A 15,644-nucleotide genomic window follows, 5' to 3' on the forward strand; every position below is an offset into this window, starting at 1 on the left:
TTTATTAACCTTTTAACGGTCCGAAACAGTCCTGTAAAAAAATTTGTAATGTCGGTTTAAAAGAGTTCGATTTCGACGTTCGTAACCACAAACAGCCATTTGTTAGCATCAAAAGGTAAGAAGAAATCAGGAATTGTAGTCAAATGTATGATTAATTATTAAATACCATTTTTAGACCTGGTGAAAGTATTAAACACAAGAAAAAATACCCGAAGTGAGCGACAAAAAATCGTCGGCGTAAATCGAAGGTTTTTACAACAGTTGGATCTGTAGCTCTCTGCTTTATCTGTCCGAATTTTCTCAAGAAGAGAGCTACAGTTCTGCAGCTAATGTTGTACAAGTAATGTACAGATAAAACATTATTTTTATACATAATGAATGACATTAACATACACAATCGAAAGGTATACACTCAAAGAAACTAATTCTTTAATATTTCAACTTTAATATTTTAGGAGATAGCATATATTTATCATGTTCGAAATTTCCAGCTACATTTTGAATTGCTAGACTTTTCAAAAATAAAGTATTTCCATTATTAACCAAATATTACCTCAAGGCAGTACACAACTGTGGAATAGAAATCGCCAGACACGTCTTCATTTCTGGAGAATAGGTTTGAGGTATCCACAATGTATTTTTTCAAATGAATTTTTACTTCAGTGAAACTGAAAACATAATTTTTATTTTAATGTAACTTTTCTCTTTTTTTTAATATAAAAAAGGATAACATATTGAAGATTAGCGCAAGACATCGTTCGGACATATTCAGGACATTTTTATATGGCAAAAACAATCATTAATATTTTTTCAATTTGTCGATTAAAAGGTTCTGTGATTTCAGTTAAGATTTTTCTCCGTACATACTGTAGATTGGCAAATATTCACGATGGTTTTAATTTCGCTATGTTCGCGATTTATTAATTTTCCGCGAAATTAAACCCATCGTGAATGTTATTATTAGTTTTTAATAATGTTAAATTGCTTAAACAAAATTTTGAATTAATTTCTTGTAGCGTGAAATTAAAACCATCGCAAATAGGACTCTTTGAGATATCGTGAAATTTTAAATCGTGGAATTAGTTATTTTTATCGATTAATTCATATTTTCTACTGTTTTAACGATACTTTTTCTGTTCCAAGTTTTAAATAAATATTTACAAATTACAAAAGGCTCTTAAATAATTATTCTTATTATAATATTATACTCAATTTTCCTCAATAAACATCTAATTTGTTTCAATTCAGTATCAATATCATAACACCCATAATGTAATGGTATTATCATAGAGAGAATACAACGGTGTGAGATTTAACACCAAGCAGTTATATATTAATGATAATAATTGATTTGATCATTTATGTAAATTACACATAACAACAGCACTACTGGCCAGACGTGCCTCGCAGCGGTCCAGACTCCACTTAAAATGTAATTTAAAAAATTAAATAAATAGAGACAATTAGGATTGTAAGAGTTATAGATTTTATCATTATTTGTTTCATTCTTCATGACTTTTTAACCTTTTTACCTCCCGAAGAAAAGACAGGGCGTCCCGAAAATTGACATCATAAAAGCATATACATGTATTTTCTTCATGTTTGAAACAAGATGATACATACATGTACTAATAAAGAAACCAATCAATACTGTCTAAAGGGAAATTTTTGCCCCATTTTATTTTCGCCCCTTTCGCCCTACCCTCATTTCGGCGAATTTAAAACGGGGCAAATTCTAAGAATACAGTTTAATTTCAGAAATAAACATTTGACTGGGCGAATTTAAAACGGGGCAAAATTGTTTGCAAGTGTGAAAGGGCGAAAATAACACTGTATAAAGTAGTTAAAGTCAGAAGACCTGCATAAATAACGTTTTTATCTTTGATTGGAAAAGGAAAATCGGGGTTAAATTTTAGGAACATCTTTCTTGCAAATAAAAATGTCTCCTGACTGACAAAGAAAGTTTTTGAGTTGCTAATGAAGAGCTTACCGTTTCCTAAAATTTGACTTCAAACAAAATATTTTTAAAACACTGAGTAAAGATTACAGAGTTTTGAAACAGATAGCTATTACGAAGGTGGAATTCATTTCTTTCTAAACAATAAACATTTAAATTTGTCTTTAAACTACCTCAGATTGACTTACTTTGCCCGTAACAACTGTTGTAAAAGGAACGTTCTCAAAACTGGGGTCGTGTCGACAACAGGGTCAACATCTACTAACGAGAACTGTTTGGTTGCTTTACTTGTTGGATCGTCTGATTTTGTTTTTACCACCACATACGTCATCAGTTTTTCAACTACGTCCTTTCTTGGCACGGCGTCGTCGGAAAAACAGAGGTTTGATACAATAGCCATAAAGAAGTCATTACAACTCTGTTGATATGACTTAAGTTCTTTCTCAACAGCACTAAAATAAAATTTTAATTTTTAACTGACATGTTTCATAAGAAATTCATATCAATGTAAAGAAAGTATTGAAATTATATTTATATTTTATCGGCAAGGTTATTCATTAGAATTTGGTTTAAAAATATTCTTACACACACTGAAAATTTTTTTCCAAGATTTTGGCCAGTTTATAAACGATTTTTGACTTGTGTTTCATTTAAGTTTCTTTTCTTTTTTTTGGAAAAAAAATTGAACTCAAATTCAACATTTTTTTATATTCTACATAAAATAAGTAGAATGCAAAAATATTATTTTTATTATGTGGAGAAAATGTTGTTTTTTCTAATACATTTAAGGCTAACAAAATGACACTCGAAAGGATAACGTCCGAGTAAAATAAAGCTCTCTTAGATTTTATTTTTCCGCAGCCAAATAAATAATAACAAACATAGAAATATTAATTCTACAATACATTAAAAAAAGTGTTGAAAATATACCTATCAATGTTTATGGAATTGTATTTCAGGTCTTCTGGGAACGGCTTTTGACAAGACGGACATACTCTTTTACCCAAGATTGAAGTTTCCTTGTAGCATTTTAAACAAATAACATGGTCACATGGTAGTTTCACTGGCTGGTCAAAAATACCACATTCACAGTTCGTACATTTCATCTGTTCTCTGAATTAAAAAAAAAAGCAATACAAACAGTGTAATGTGAAAATTTAAAAATGCAAAACATTCTTGGAGAAAAAATAAATGCACTAAAACATACCCATAAACTTTTTTCATCACTTCTCGCATGCAAATTTTCAAGAATTTTTCGAGACGATCTAATGAATCTATGCTTGATGTATCGGTAAGTGTCTTTAACATCTGAATGAAAGCAATAAATCGATTGATTAGTTCGATAGTTCTGGAAATAAATTGAACTAACAAACAAACAATTATATATAACTCAATATGTAAGTGTATAATGTAAGGATACTAATATTGATGCGCGTGCAAAAAGGTGAATATTAGATAAAATGAGAAACTAAACCCATATAGTATTAAACGTTTTTTTATGCATTTGTGCTTTTTTTTCCTAAAAAATATTCTATAGACATTTCATTACAAAGGGATGCTTTCAAACATATCCGTTTAATAGCCTTAATTTTTAAATCTGAAAGAGAAATGAGGGATGTTATTTAATACCTTTCCAAAAACACTTTAACTTTTTAAATGACTTATTTGATTTATTATATTCAAAGAAGAAAGAAATATTACCATCCAAAGAACCATGCATTTGCTTGATTGGTCTTCCTTCACTGAACATACATGTCTGATGAACAATTTCACAACAGCAATTTTCTTCCATCGACAACTTCAAAAATTAAAACACAAAATAATCTACATCCATTTATACATACCATACGCATTTTCTAAAAACTCTTAAGTTTATTCCTCAGCTCTAAGTGTTAACCTGTTTTCTCAATTCCAGAATTACCCAAAATGTAACACCCTTATATTTCATAATTTCTTAAGATCATAACATTAATGTTATAATGTCAAGGTCATTAAAGAATAGCATTTCTAGATTCAGGATTGGTATCATTCATGTATGAATAATTTGATTTTATTTATTTGGATATCTAAATTTTAATTCAAATACATTAAATGTAAGTTGAAATGGTTTCTTAGTTGTTATAAAAGAGTTTTAAACAATAAATGATGGGGAAAAAAATTGTAGTTTAACGAAGAATTTACGTCATATGACATCATATCTAGTTTATATATCTAGCCTGTGCTTGATCCATTATGACGTTACATTTAAACTTAATTTAATGTTTTATTACCCCGTTGTTTATGGCTTCAATAAAATAGTAGAATATAAAACATTTTCAACTAATACTTCTTGGGTCGACAGTGTGTCGCGCACAAAAAAAGGTCGATCTGACCTTTAATTTAGATGCTATGGCCAAATGTTGAAAAATCCTGTCCAACTTGTGTGGCGGTGCCGCCAAGTTAAACGACCCATGCAGAACACTGGTGTAATTGTTATTTATCTAGTCTAATTTTAAACACATTCTTTTGATCTTGACTCCAGTTCTCATGCATATATGATGCAATCAAGGGCAGATAAGTATACATTCTCTGTACTTGGAAAACAGTAAGGACAAAAAATGGAATTAGTTTATTGCATGACAGTGTAAAATTATTTTTATCATTTTAAATTTGGTGCCAAATTAACAGACTTTTGAAGTAAATATACAAAGGTTAAATAATTAAAGAATTAAAGCAACCGAAACGAACGAAAAAATCCAAAACATATGTACAGCGTAAAGTGCTGTAATCCTTTCGTGTTGTCTATCATGAAATGATGTGCATTTCTTCTCATAAAAAAATTGTTTATTATCATGCATAATCATAGTGCTTGGTGTTTGATTACACTTTTTCAATAAAATATGATCTTTTTGATTAAAAAAAAATACAAAGTAAATATCAATAACTATTTCTTGTTAGTTTGCATGGAGTCATGGACAGGAAAATATTTGAATTGCTTTTTGTAATTATTTGTGTACGTATTTCTTCATTCTTCATCATTTGAAAGATTGAAAACATTCTGATTAAGACTTCTGAAAAATATTTACAAATTAAGAGTGGGAAATCGACTAAAAATGGTTCGTTTGCCTATATATATATATTCTTTATAATATGGACTTATATGTCAATGGCAAAAAAGAATTAATTCTTGAGAAATATTGGTTCATACTGTTCAGATGATCAAGTCTAATAACAATGATGTTTAACATGTTTAAAGACGTGTTTATTTTTTTTATTATTATTTTCATATTCACTTCATGATAAGTATCACTAAACATGAATGAAAATGTGAAGTAATTACCATTCAAAGTTTGAAAGGCTGCACTACGTCTAATTACAAAGAAACATTGATTGATAAGCAAGATCTACATGTAATTTATCATTTTGAAAAGTTTTATTTTCTTCTGACAAAGACTTTTTGACATAGGTTAGATCTACTGTAAAAAAGTTAAAGTTTTAGAAAAAGAGAGCATAATTGTTTCAACAAAATCTGCTTTCCATCTATTCTTTAGCAGATTACATGCATACCAAGGCCTGTTTACCTTATATCTGCAAGATATTTTTTGCAGAATTCTCCTAACGGTCTTGTGCCAGGCATTTTCTCTTTTAATGACTCTAGGATGCTCTCAGTAACAAATCTGATTCGATTAACATTTTGTAGCCATTTTTGTCTCTTTCCTCTTGCGTCTTTAAATGTTTCATTTTCGGGTTCAAGATTTTGCAAAAGCAAGCTAAGCCCAATGACATCCAATGTCTGAAATGAAATAAAAATCCCCTAGCTCTGAATCAATGGTTAGAATACTGTTAAGGACAGATGATACAAACAAATTTTTTGTTTGAAAAAGATTAAATATCATGTCCCAAGTTTAGAAACGTGGATGGTTCTTAGAGTTTTTTCTCCGAAGAACTGGAAAATGAAATAGATTTGGAAAATATTAGTAATATTTCAATAAAAAAACGAATATAGACAAATCACATTCAGTAAAGGTTTACAGTTGAAAATAAATTTCAGAATAAGTTATCCTGGCACTAAAAGTGTAATATAAACCTTAAAAAAATATACCAAGCCAGGTGAATTTTAAGAGGAAGATCGAAATGACAAAAAATTGGCAATATCACATAGGCTGAATTTAATCATTTAGCTTTTCATAATAAAATTCACCTGGCTCGGTATATTTTTCTTTAGTTTATGTTACACTTTTAGCGCCAAGACAACATATTCTGAAATTTATTTTCACCTGTAAACCTTTACTGAATGTGATTTGTCTATATTTGTTTTTTCATTGAAATATTACTAATATTTTCGAAGTCTTTTTCATATTCCAGTTCTTCGGAGAAAAAATTCTAAGAACCATCCACTTTTCTAAACTTGGGACATGATATTTAATCTTTTTCAAAGAAAAAATTTGTTTGTATCATCTGTCCTTAATCCTCACTTTTCATTTGCCATAATTTAATTTCTCCCGTATCACACTTGTTCATTATATTTTAAAAAAAAACAGCATATGTTTCACACAACCCAGCGTCAGCGCTTCATAATAAATAATCCAGTGTGAAGCGTTGTAGATCATATACCTCATGAGTCTTCAAAAATTTAATTAATTTCTTACATTTACATTATTTTTCTGTTGACTTCTCATAATCATACGCCTCACAAACGGTGTGCACTATATTTTTTGACATCAAGTGCGATATTATGACGTAACAATGAAGATATTCCTGCTTATTCGTGGTACATATGTAATGAAGTTCATGAGAAAATAAACTGCATTTTATTTTGCAAAGAATCATAAAATTATCGGAAAATTACTAGAAATGTAAATATTGATAAATAAAATACCTCTTCTTCGATAACATCAATTTCTTTTCTGGAATATTCAGCCATTTTACTGCAACACTCAGGCCAGATGAGCACAATTTGTTTGAAATTTGAATAACGGAAGGCGGATTTTTCATATGCATCATGCACAGCTATGAATCGATGAAGAATAGTATGTTCTTTACCCTTCAAGGTCACTCTGCTGCCCGTTTCTATGTTTTCATATACAACCTATTTCAAATCAAAAGTTGAATCGTAAATTTGAGTGAAAAAGCATAAAGTAGAGCGGGATTATATTAAGGTTATTCAAATTTATGCGTCCATAGTTTTTCATACTTTTTCTATTACATGTATGTTTTTAATATAAACTGAAAGAAAATAATTCATGTTTAGCCTACTTAACTGAATAAGTAATAAATGTGTGGGTTTTTAATTGGTTATTTAATGCAATTTTTAGAAACGTGTTAAACACAATCATCTACTCGTAAGGCAAAATAACCTAAAGGATTCAATACATGTATGCATGGTTTAACAGTCATTAAATAAACAACAGGTACATAATGATTTCTTTTGCTAAAGATATCTATTTGGAAACAAATATTTACCCGAAACTCATCCTTTGATTGAACAGGATATACCATAAAAACGAAGTCATTGATATAGTCCCCAATACATGTCTCTGGTAGGTCACATGTTAAAAAATTTCTAACCAAGGGGTATTCCTCAAGGATACGTGCACAGTTGTCAATGATACCTATGTCATAATGATAAAAGATTCAAACATTTAAAAGAAATTAAGATTTCATTCATCAGTATCATTAGTATAAATAAGGAAAATAATACGAATCTTACCAACAGATTTCATGGTGGAGGACATTCTTAGAACTTTATTGATTATCTCGAACAACAACCATGAGAAAGGTAGTTTGGCTTGAAATTTCTTTCCTCTGTACCCAAGTCTTTTCACTGATACTTCAGGCTTATTATTTTCAAAAGGTGTCTCTTTAAAAGCCTTCTTTAGGGATCTGTAGGAAATTCCAACTGCCTTTTGCTCCAAAAGAATTTGAAGAAAAAGTTTTACTTTCCATGAGGATTTTTCTTGATGTTTCAATATAGAGAGATTGTTGTTTACATCGATGTGCGATATAATGCCTGCTAAAATTGGTATTATCTGGTCTTCGATGCATTGTATCAACGATTTTCTGAAAAAAAAAAACATACATACATGTACAAATATAATCAATATATGACAAAATATATCTTTGGTATGCTTATAATGCAGGTTATTACAATTTTTTGTAAAATTTTAAAAGTTGAAGAAAGTGTAACTGAACTATGCTCATTTCTTCTTTAATGTTATTTTAAATGCTAGATTCTTTTTTTTTATTCAACTTAATTTTTATTGAGCAGAACATATTTACATTTTTAATTATTTATCTGTGAAAAGTTTTAAAAGTTATTTTAGTTACTTTTCTTAATTACATGTGCAGCTAAATATAAATTTCGCCAAGTTTACGGTCAAGAAACTTATTTGCATGTAGATCTCATGCAACTTCTTTGTGGCTGATGTCAAAGAGCGGGGACTAGTGGATTCAACATGAGATTTTCATGTAATGTTTTACCTGTTGAACAAAGGCTTTATTTATATTTTTAATTGCATTTCCTGTTAAAATGAAAAATATAAGGAATCGCTGTATCGTTGGGTATGCAGGGGACATCAATGACAGTTGCATACTTGGGCTCATTTATCCATATGATAATAGCTTTTTGGCCTGCCATATCCAACAAACTAGACAGTGATTCATTAAAAATGATATTTATTTTACCTGAATGTTCCAACCCGATAAATATATTGCCGGCTAGATGCTTCAGAAGTAATCCACGACCTAATTTCATCTTCTGACATACTTTCCTCTTTTTCTTTCAATAAAGTTTTAAGAATTTTACAAATTCCAAAAAAGAATTCATCTGAAATTATATACATTGAACTGAGTCAACAGGATTATTCATCTTCAACCATGCGTTAAACAAACTTTTATCTAGAAGAATAACAGTACCATTTAGGAGATGAGAATGAACGATGTTTAATCGTTCTTTATGTCTGTTTTCGCCACCAGCTTGGTCTTTTTTGTCATCATCTTGGTCTCTAACCAGAGTAAGCGAAACTTGAAGACTTGACTTCAATAGCTCAATAAACTTCAGTTTCTTTTGAACGTCTGGTTTCCTTTCATCACAAACCTTTTCATGTTCAGAAAAAATTGAGTCCTCAGAGTTTGCGTCTGTGTATTCCTGGACACTCCGCGCATTATCTGGAAATAGGCTTTCTGTTGCATCATGCATTAAATCCTGTTCTCGTTGCATGCGGATTTCATTTTTCTCTCCTTTCATTGTTTCATCTGTTACGTTTTCCAACAAATCAGATATACTCATCTTAACCATATCTGTTATATGTGGAATATCCTCACCCCAAGGACGTAGCTCATCAATATGCACACTCTCCCAAATGCCACACTATAATAATTAATTCATAAACATAACAAACAAACAAAAAGAGTTAATTTATCAAAAATTTCCCCGGATGATCCATATGTCATAATGCGATAGAGTGCATAATTGATTTCCAATAATCATGCTACCTCCCAGTTTCCTCTATAAAGTAAATACCCAAATATTTCTGCATAGTGTACATAGGATTTATATAGCGTAAATGAACTATGCAGATTTAATGCACAGTTTCGTATTCTAAGAAAACGTCCACAGCATTCACGCTGGGGATTGAACTTAAAATCCAAAGTTTTTTTCGGCGTGTCACCATTTTAGCCAAGGAGGCCATTAGCTATGACATTTTATTTCAGAAACTATTAACTTAATATGTATATTTGAAAATTTCAAAATGGAACAGAGCAAACACGGACTCCCAAAATATTAGAGGAGCATGGGAACTGGTTCTATGGAGGAGTGAGCATTGAGCAAGATTTTAGCAATCAGAATTCCTAAAACAGCTGCTGTCAAAGATTTCATATACCCTGGACTTTAATTATCGTGAAGAATTAGTTGTAAATGAAGTTAGAAAGTCGCAAGTCAATATATGTTGTTGATTTTTGTGAATTTTTTGATTCTGAATTTTCCTAAGTTCCTTTGAAACTTTAAGACTTTTTTCGCAAAAAAATAATATCTGCTTTTTGTTGGCATATTTCATAGAAAACTGAATCTTATAAATCAGTCTGAGAGGAAATTTTAGCAATACTAGAATACATTCTTCAATTGAAGTACAATTACCTGAAATCCACTGAAAGGATATTTTGTTTTTCTTGGAAGATGAATAATCAGAATTACGTATCTCCTTGACGATATATCATTTTTCATTTGTTCAATTACGTCTTGTACGCAATGCCTGGCACACGCTATCAAACTCTCATCATCAGAGCCAAAGTCACATTGAATTATCACCATGAAATTTTTTTCCAATGAAAATCTAATAACAAAATTTTAATAAATAAATCTTCAGCATCAGGTCAGTCATTCAACTATCTAAATATCTATTCATAATGCAATATATCAACACACCTAGATGATAGCGTCGATATTTAACCTTATTAACTGGGTAAATTTGGAAATAACTAAAAGCTCATCAACTTTAAATATGTATGTCAAATAAAATATTATATAATACATGTACATTGACATATTATGCATCTAATCTCATTACATTAAATGGGTGAACTTTTAAAACTTTTGCGTTTTTTTAATCTCTGCACTAATTAAGTAGCACTTTTAAATAAAATTTTATATCTTAATAAAGCATAACCTGAATCTTTTTTCTGTAATTTTCAAATGAAACAATGTTATCAATGATAACATTGAAGCCAACGTTTTTCTTCAATCAAGGCTTTGTATTATGACTTTGTAAGATATCAATTTATAGTTCGGTCAATTTTTTACTGAGACTTTAAGTACAAATCGTTACATATATATTAAATTAAATTCATATGGAATTGTAAATAGAAGGTGTGACAAATCAACGCAGAAGTCGTTTTTATCCTTAATTTGACTCATAATGCTTCCAAGTGTCGGTGTTTTTCCTGTTAATTTAATCTGTGATATTGTAGTACAGTTTTGAACAATCTAAATACATGTATACGTTTGCAATGCAGTTTGCAGTATTTATTTGAGTGATTTTTTTCTCTCAATCCTTTTTAACCTGTTTTGTTGCTATTTGTTTACTTTTCACAAGAAATTCTTACTTAATTTCACTGCAGAATTGCTGTTCCGTGTCAAAAGCTTTCAGTGAAAGCATTGCAATGTTTGCGTCTGATAAGTCCTGACTACTTGCTGGTTGGTCTGCATCAGATGAATTCTATAAATATATAGGGTATACATGTATAAGTACTATTCAAAGTCTGCTTTGATTTATAAAAGAAAATAGGGTCGATCAGTAGAAAATGATGCCAATCTTAATGTAGCCCTCCCTTGAAGCAATATCGTTCTACGATTTTATATCTGATAATTCATTTAAAACAAATTCTTTAAAATGACTAAAACTGAAATAAAGCAATGTTGCATTCATTTGAAAGCTGATTTTATTTCCATAAAAGAGATGCTACATGACTGACTGTCATCAAAATATAGAAACATTTTAAAGCCTTTTAAAAACTATTACTGCATGTAAGATAGATATACACAGCATTGTTAATGCTTCATAAATGGACAGTGTCCAATACTGTGCGGAATTAAATTGTCGACTTGACATCATTTTGGTAAAATGGATGTCCTTGATATGTTGTGAGAGGTACATGTAGATCAAGAAATCTTTTGAAGTGAAATATGCATTTTATAATAAAACAGTGCGAATAACCAGGGATGGTTGGTCTCTCCTTGATAACATGTATTTTACAACAGTTCGTTTTTATAGTTCATAAGATATGAAAATGTTCTTCAAACTAATGACTTTAGGCCATTTTTAGCAGCCCCATCCCCTCGTGTTTCGCTTGTCACATTTTATTCATCTCTCTCTACTCTTTGAGCTTAAATTTTCATTGATCATGTTTCAAGCATTCGAGTCTTTAGTTAAAAAGGTACTGATAACATAACAATAAGAAAAAAATGCAAAAACGATTCAAATGAAGACCCATATACATATGTATTAAATAAACAATGTTACCAACTTTGTTTTCTCATTTTTTGTCGAACAAGACCAAATAACTTTTCCAAAAGAAAAAAATAAATATCCAAAGTAAAGCAAGCAAAGCTTTGATGTTCAAAATTACAAAATCAATATGATTCGATTGAAATTCTATGTCTCATTCTATTTATTATTAGAAAACATCATACAGAGTTCTGATGACTCAAAATAGCTTTTTTTAATTTTAGTATATAATTAGTTATTATTTAACTGATTGACATCGAATTTGAGATACATATATTATATAACTTACTTTACAGTCAGTTGAATATCTTAAACCAGCCAATAAATCATTCAGATCTCCAATGGAAAGCAGCTTAGAATGAGTTGTAATCTACACAAAGAAAAATAATTTATATACAGTAGTAGGTGACGCCCAACAGAAAATAGATAATTACAATTACATAACTCAAGGGTTTTGATTACCTGTTTGAACTTAGTCAAATTTTCTTTTTGCTGCAAGTAATGTTTTAAATACTCCACAAGACTGTTGTGTTTTTGTTTGTGAAAATAAATATCTTTCATTTCGGTTCCTGTGTCTGTGCCTATTGCCTGGCGTAGAACGGCATCCGGTGTTGCAACCAACAAAAATACTTCTTGACCACAACGAAATATCTATAAGGACAAATACATGATAAAATAATGAAGGAAATTCCCCCATATAGTAGTAAAACCACTAAAAGTAATTCACCTCTTCGTCGTTTTCACCGAGTTCCTTGTCATCGGACATTTTTTGGCATAAGTGTAGGATAATTGATGCACATGAGTCTTGGTGGTAGCCGATGAAAACTTCTCCAACTTGCATTTTTTGTTGACTGGGATAGAGGAATAAAAAGTTCTCATTATCAATATACAAATTAAAGATATAATTTTCAACATGATTATGCTTTACAAATTTAAAATATACGTGTACTTTTATGATTTTGCTGATCTTTTTTGTTTTGAAAAAAGATGGTTGATATCCTTCAACCATATTCACACAATATGTGCGGGTTAGCCTGCTCTCTAAAAGTTTGATGTTTATTTAATTTGTTTAATTAGATCGTGACAATCCAATCAATGTGTAGTTATTCGTCAGAAGAACATTTTGTATGATTTTCCCTTCTAAAACTATCTGGGTTTTTTATTCAAAACTTTCGTTAATTCTATTGTCATTATAATCACTATGTTTGAATAAATGTTTAAAAACTGCTTATTTGGCAGTATGTTTGCTACGTACCAATTATTTTATACAAACTGTCAGTGCGTAATGTTTTACCTGATAAATAAACACATTTATTTATATACTATCTCCATTTAAATCTGAAAGAAAAACTTTGGACAGTACCTTCTTAGTTTCCTTAGCAATGACTATTATATTTTACTATGACAAAAAAGTACAGATTGGTATTACCATTAAAAATCATTCCATGTTTCCTTGGGAAATTTTGAACTTTACTTGAGTTTCATTTTATAACTAAAAAATCAAAGCTTCTATGCAGCAATTTTTATTTAATCTATCTCATTAAGGTTTTTAAATTATGTTAATTAATTTACCTGAATATATCATAAAATTAATACAGAGGTGCCTATTTCTTGATATAAAAATTACATGCATATTTTGGATAATGTTTACATGAAGATTCTTGCTTGATAGATATTTTGAATTTCTCAGAGAGTTGATAAAACTACATTTATTATTATTTATTATATTTTTGATTGCAAAGCCACATTTTGATTTTTTTAAATGAATATTTGTATATTAAATTATTAGTCTACAAAATTCTAAATTGCTTTATCTGAATAAAATTAATATATTCTTATTTATTTACTTTTTGGTTGAAAAGGTATCATTAGAGTTTTTAATGCTTTGCTATTTTTTTCGATTATTACATAGTATTTGAAAATTTTATTCTCAGGGATAGTTTTAGTGAAAACTTAAATAGCTTATTTCCCTTAATTTTGAATAACATATTGTATCTACCCTCTGTAAAGCACCTTATAGAACCTATAATGAATCCATTAATTTTGTTTTACGTGCATCTTATAAAATATTTTAAATATAATTTTGTTTATCCGGTTAGTATTTTTTTTATAATTGAGAAAATTGTATGAAAAAGAATTTTATATATAAAATTGTCAGTTAATGGTAAAATTTTAAACATAATTTTATTAGACAAAAAGACAAATAACGAAGCCAAAATTCTAAAAACAAAATAAATTCCCACTATTCTTTACATAAACGTTATCTCATACTCTAATGTTGTTTTTCAAATTTCCGTTCAAATTTTTATTTGCCTGTTTTTTGGAGGGTGATCTTTAAATATAGGGTGAAAAAGGATATTTTCAGAATGTAAGAATTAAGTCATCTTTGAGCCATCAATGGAAGAATTCGTATTTTGCCATGTAGATTTTTTTTATTGTGTTATATCCTGTTTTCTTTGTTCTATTTCATATTAAGTATAAATTATCTCAAAACTATAAAGATGATAATACCACATAAAATCACGTACCTCTGTGCTTGAGATGAGAGTAAATCGGGAAAGAAATTTATGATAGCCCGTTTCCATGGCAACCAAGACGGTAATTTTTATATAAAAATGTTGATTATGTCATATTGTTTAGGTATTAAACACCTGAAAAGGGTCCATGAAAATCATTCATGGTACGTGTATATGCCACATTCATACAATAATATTTTGTTTCTTACAAAGAATTTGTTAATTACCTTTCAAATCCTGATGATTTTGGCTGTGTAGCCTGTTCTACAAATTCATATATCCAATTCTCTAATCGTTTCGATAACCGCAGTTGTCGAGAGGACAAAACACTTGTTATTGTAAGAAAATGTTTCTCCAAGCGGTTGATCAAGGGTATTGGAAACTTCATCAGCACAGTGTTTATTTCAGCAATAACCACGAGTCTAAAAGAGTAAAGAGCCACATATTCAATGATGATTGTATGCATCCCTATCTGATTAAGAACCTTTGTCTTTTATAATAGTAAAGAAAATAAAAAAGTGCGAACTAAATTATCTTCAGTTCCATTGCGTTACTGCATGAATTGAATAAAAGAGTATGATTTAATAATTATTTTCAATACATGTGCTAATAGCCCTTTTAATCATTTTTAAGCAAGAAGCTCAAATTGAGATAAACAGATACATAAGATTCGTTAAACTTGTAATTCATTTGATTGCTTATAATTTTTGAAAGTCGATTGTTATCTTTTGATTGATGATTCATATACAAAATATCATAGTCACCTGAAATTTTTATGAACTCTGCATTTCACTCTGTGAGATCCTAAGCCTAAGTCAACATAATTCTGGTCCCCAAATTTAACAAATGACTAAAGTAAAAAATTAAAAGGAATTATATTTATACTTCATTTTGCACGAACTTTATCCAAAATTTTATAGGATCCTTCAGAGTACAAAATTGTGCCAATAAGGAGTTAATGAGCTACGATTACAATAAAATAACTATTAATGTTGATGTAATAATACGATGCATTGGTATTCAGCGGAAACAAAAAGCTTACATTTCTCAATAAACTTTAAAACGAATTTAAACAATTTAATCAACACACCAAAACTTTTTGATAACATTTTTAAAGCTCTAAACTTCCTACATCTACACATTTTAAGGAAGCTTAAAAAGCCTCGAGCTATGTATTTGATGCGTTCA

At 29.6% G+C, this 15,644-nt stretch overlaps 1 protein-coding gene across 1 annotated transcript in view; it reads right to left on the reverse strand.

Moving 5' to 3' along the window:
• The window catches only part of LOC134236007 (E3 ubiquitin-protein ligase rnf213-alpha-like), a 109,568-nt gene that overhangs the window by 30,272 nt on the left and 63,652 nt on the right, over window positions 1-15,644 (reverse strand). The window contains exons 43-60 of the mRNA XM_062718180.1: window positions 15,221-15,306; window positions 14,702-14,878; window positions 12,668-12,794; window positions 12,403-12,591; window positions 12,230-12,310; window positions 11,039-11,151; window positions 10,074-10,269; window positions 8,852-9,305; window positions 8,621-8,762; window positions 7,647-7,996; window positions 7,400-7,548; window positions 6,816-7,025; window positions 5,518-5,729; window positions 3,659-3,755; window positions 3,165-3,265; window positions 2,888-3,070; window positions 2,146-2,409; window positions 554-668 (exon numbers count right to left, since the gene is read on the reverse strand). Of these exons, the coding sequence (XP_062574164.1) occupies window positions 554-668; window positions 2,146-2,409; window positions 2,888-3,070; window positions 3,165-3,265; window positions 3,659-3,755; window positions 5,518-5,729; window positions 6,816-7,025; window positions 7,400-7,548; window positions 7,647-7,996; window positions 8,621-8,762; window positions 8,852-9,305; window positions 10,074-10,269; window positions 11,039-11,151; window positions 12,230-12,310; window positions 12,403-12,591; window positions 12,668-12,794; window positions 14,702-14,878; window positions 15,221-15,306 (3,246 nt within the window). The remainder of the gene's footprint in view (window positions 1-553; window positions 669-2,145; window positions 2,410-2,887; window positions 3,071-3,164; window positions 3,266-3,658; window positions 3,756-5,517; window positions 5,730-6,815; window positions 7,026-7,399; window positions 7,549-7,646; window positions 7,997-8,620; window positions 8,763-8,851; window positions 9,306-10,073; window positions 10,270-11,038; window positions 11,152-12,229; window positions 12,311-12,402; window positions 12,592-12,667; window positions 12,795-14,701; window positions 14,879-15,220; window positions 15,307-15,644) is intronic.

The sequence above is a fragment of the Saccostrea cucullata genome, unplaced genomic scaffold (genome assembly GCF_032062105.1).
Source record: "Saccostrea cucullata isolate Sc308-1 unplaced genomic scaffold, CSIRO_AGI_Scuc_v1 ctg488, whole genome shotgun sequence".
NCBI classification, from domain to species: Eukaryota; Metazoa; Mollusca; class Bivalvia; order Ostreida; family Ostreidae; genus Saccostrea; species Saccostrea cuccullata.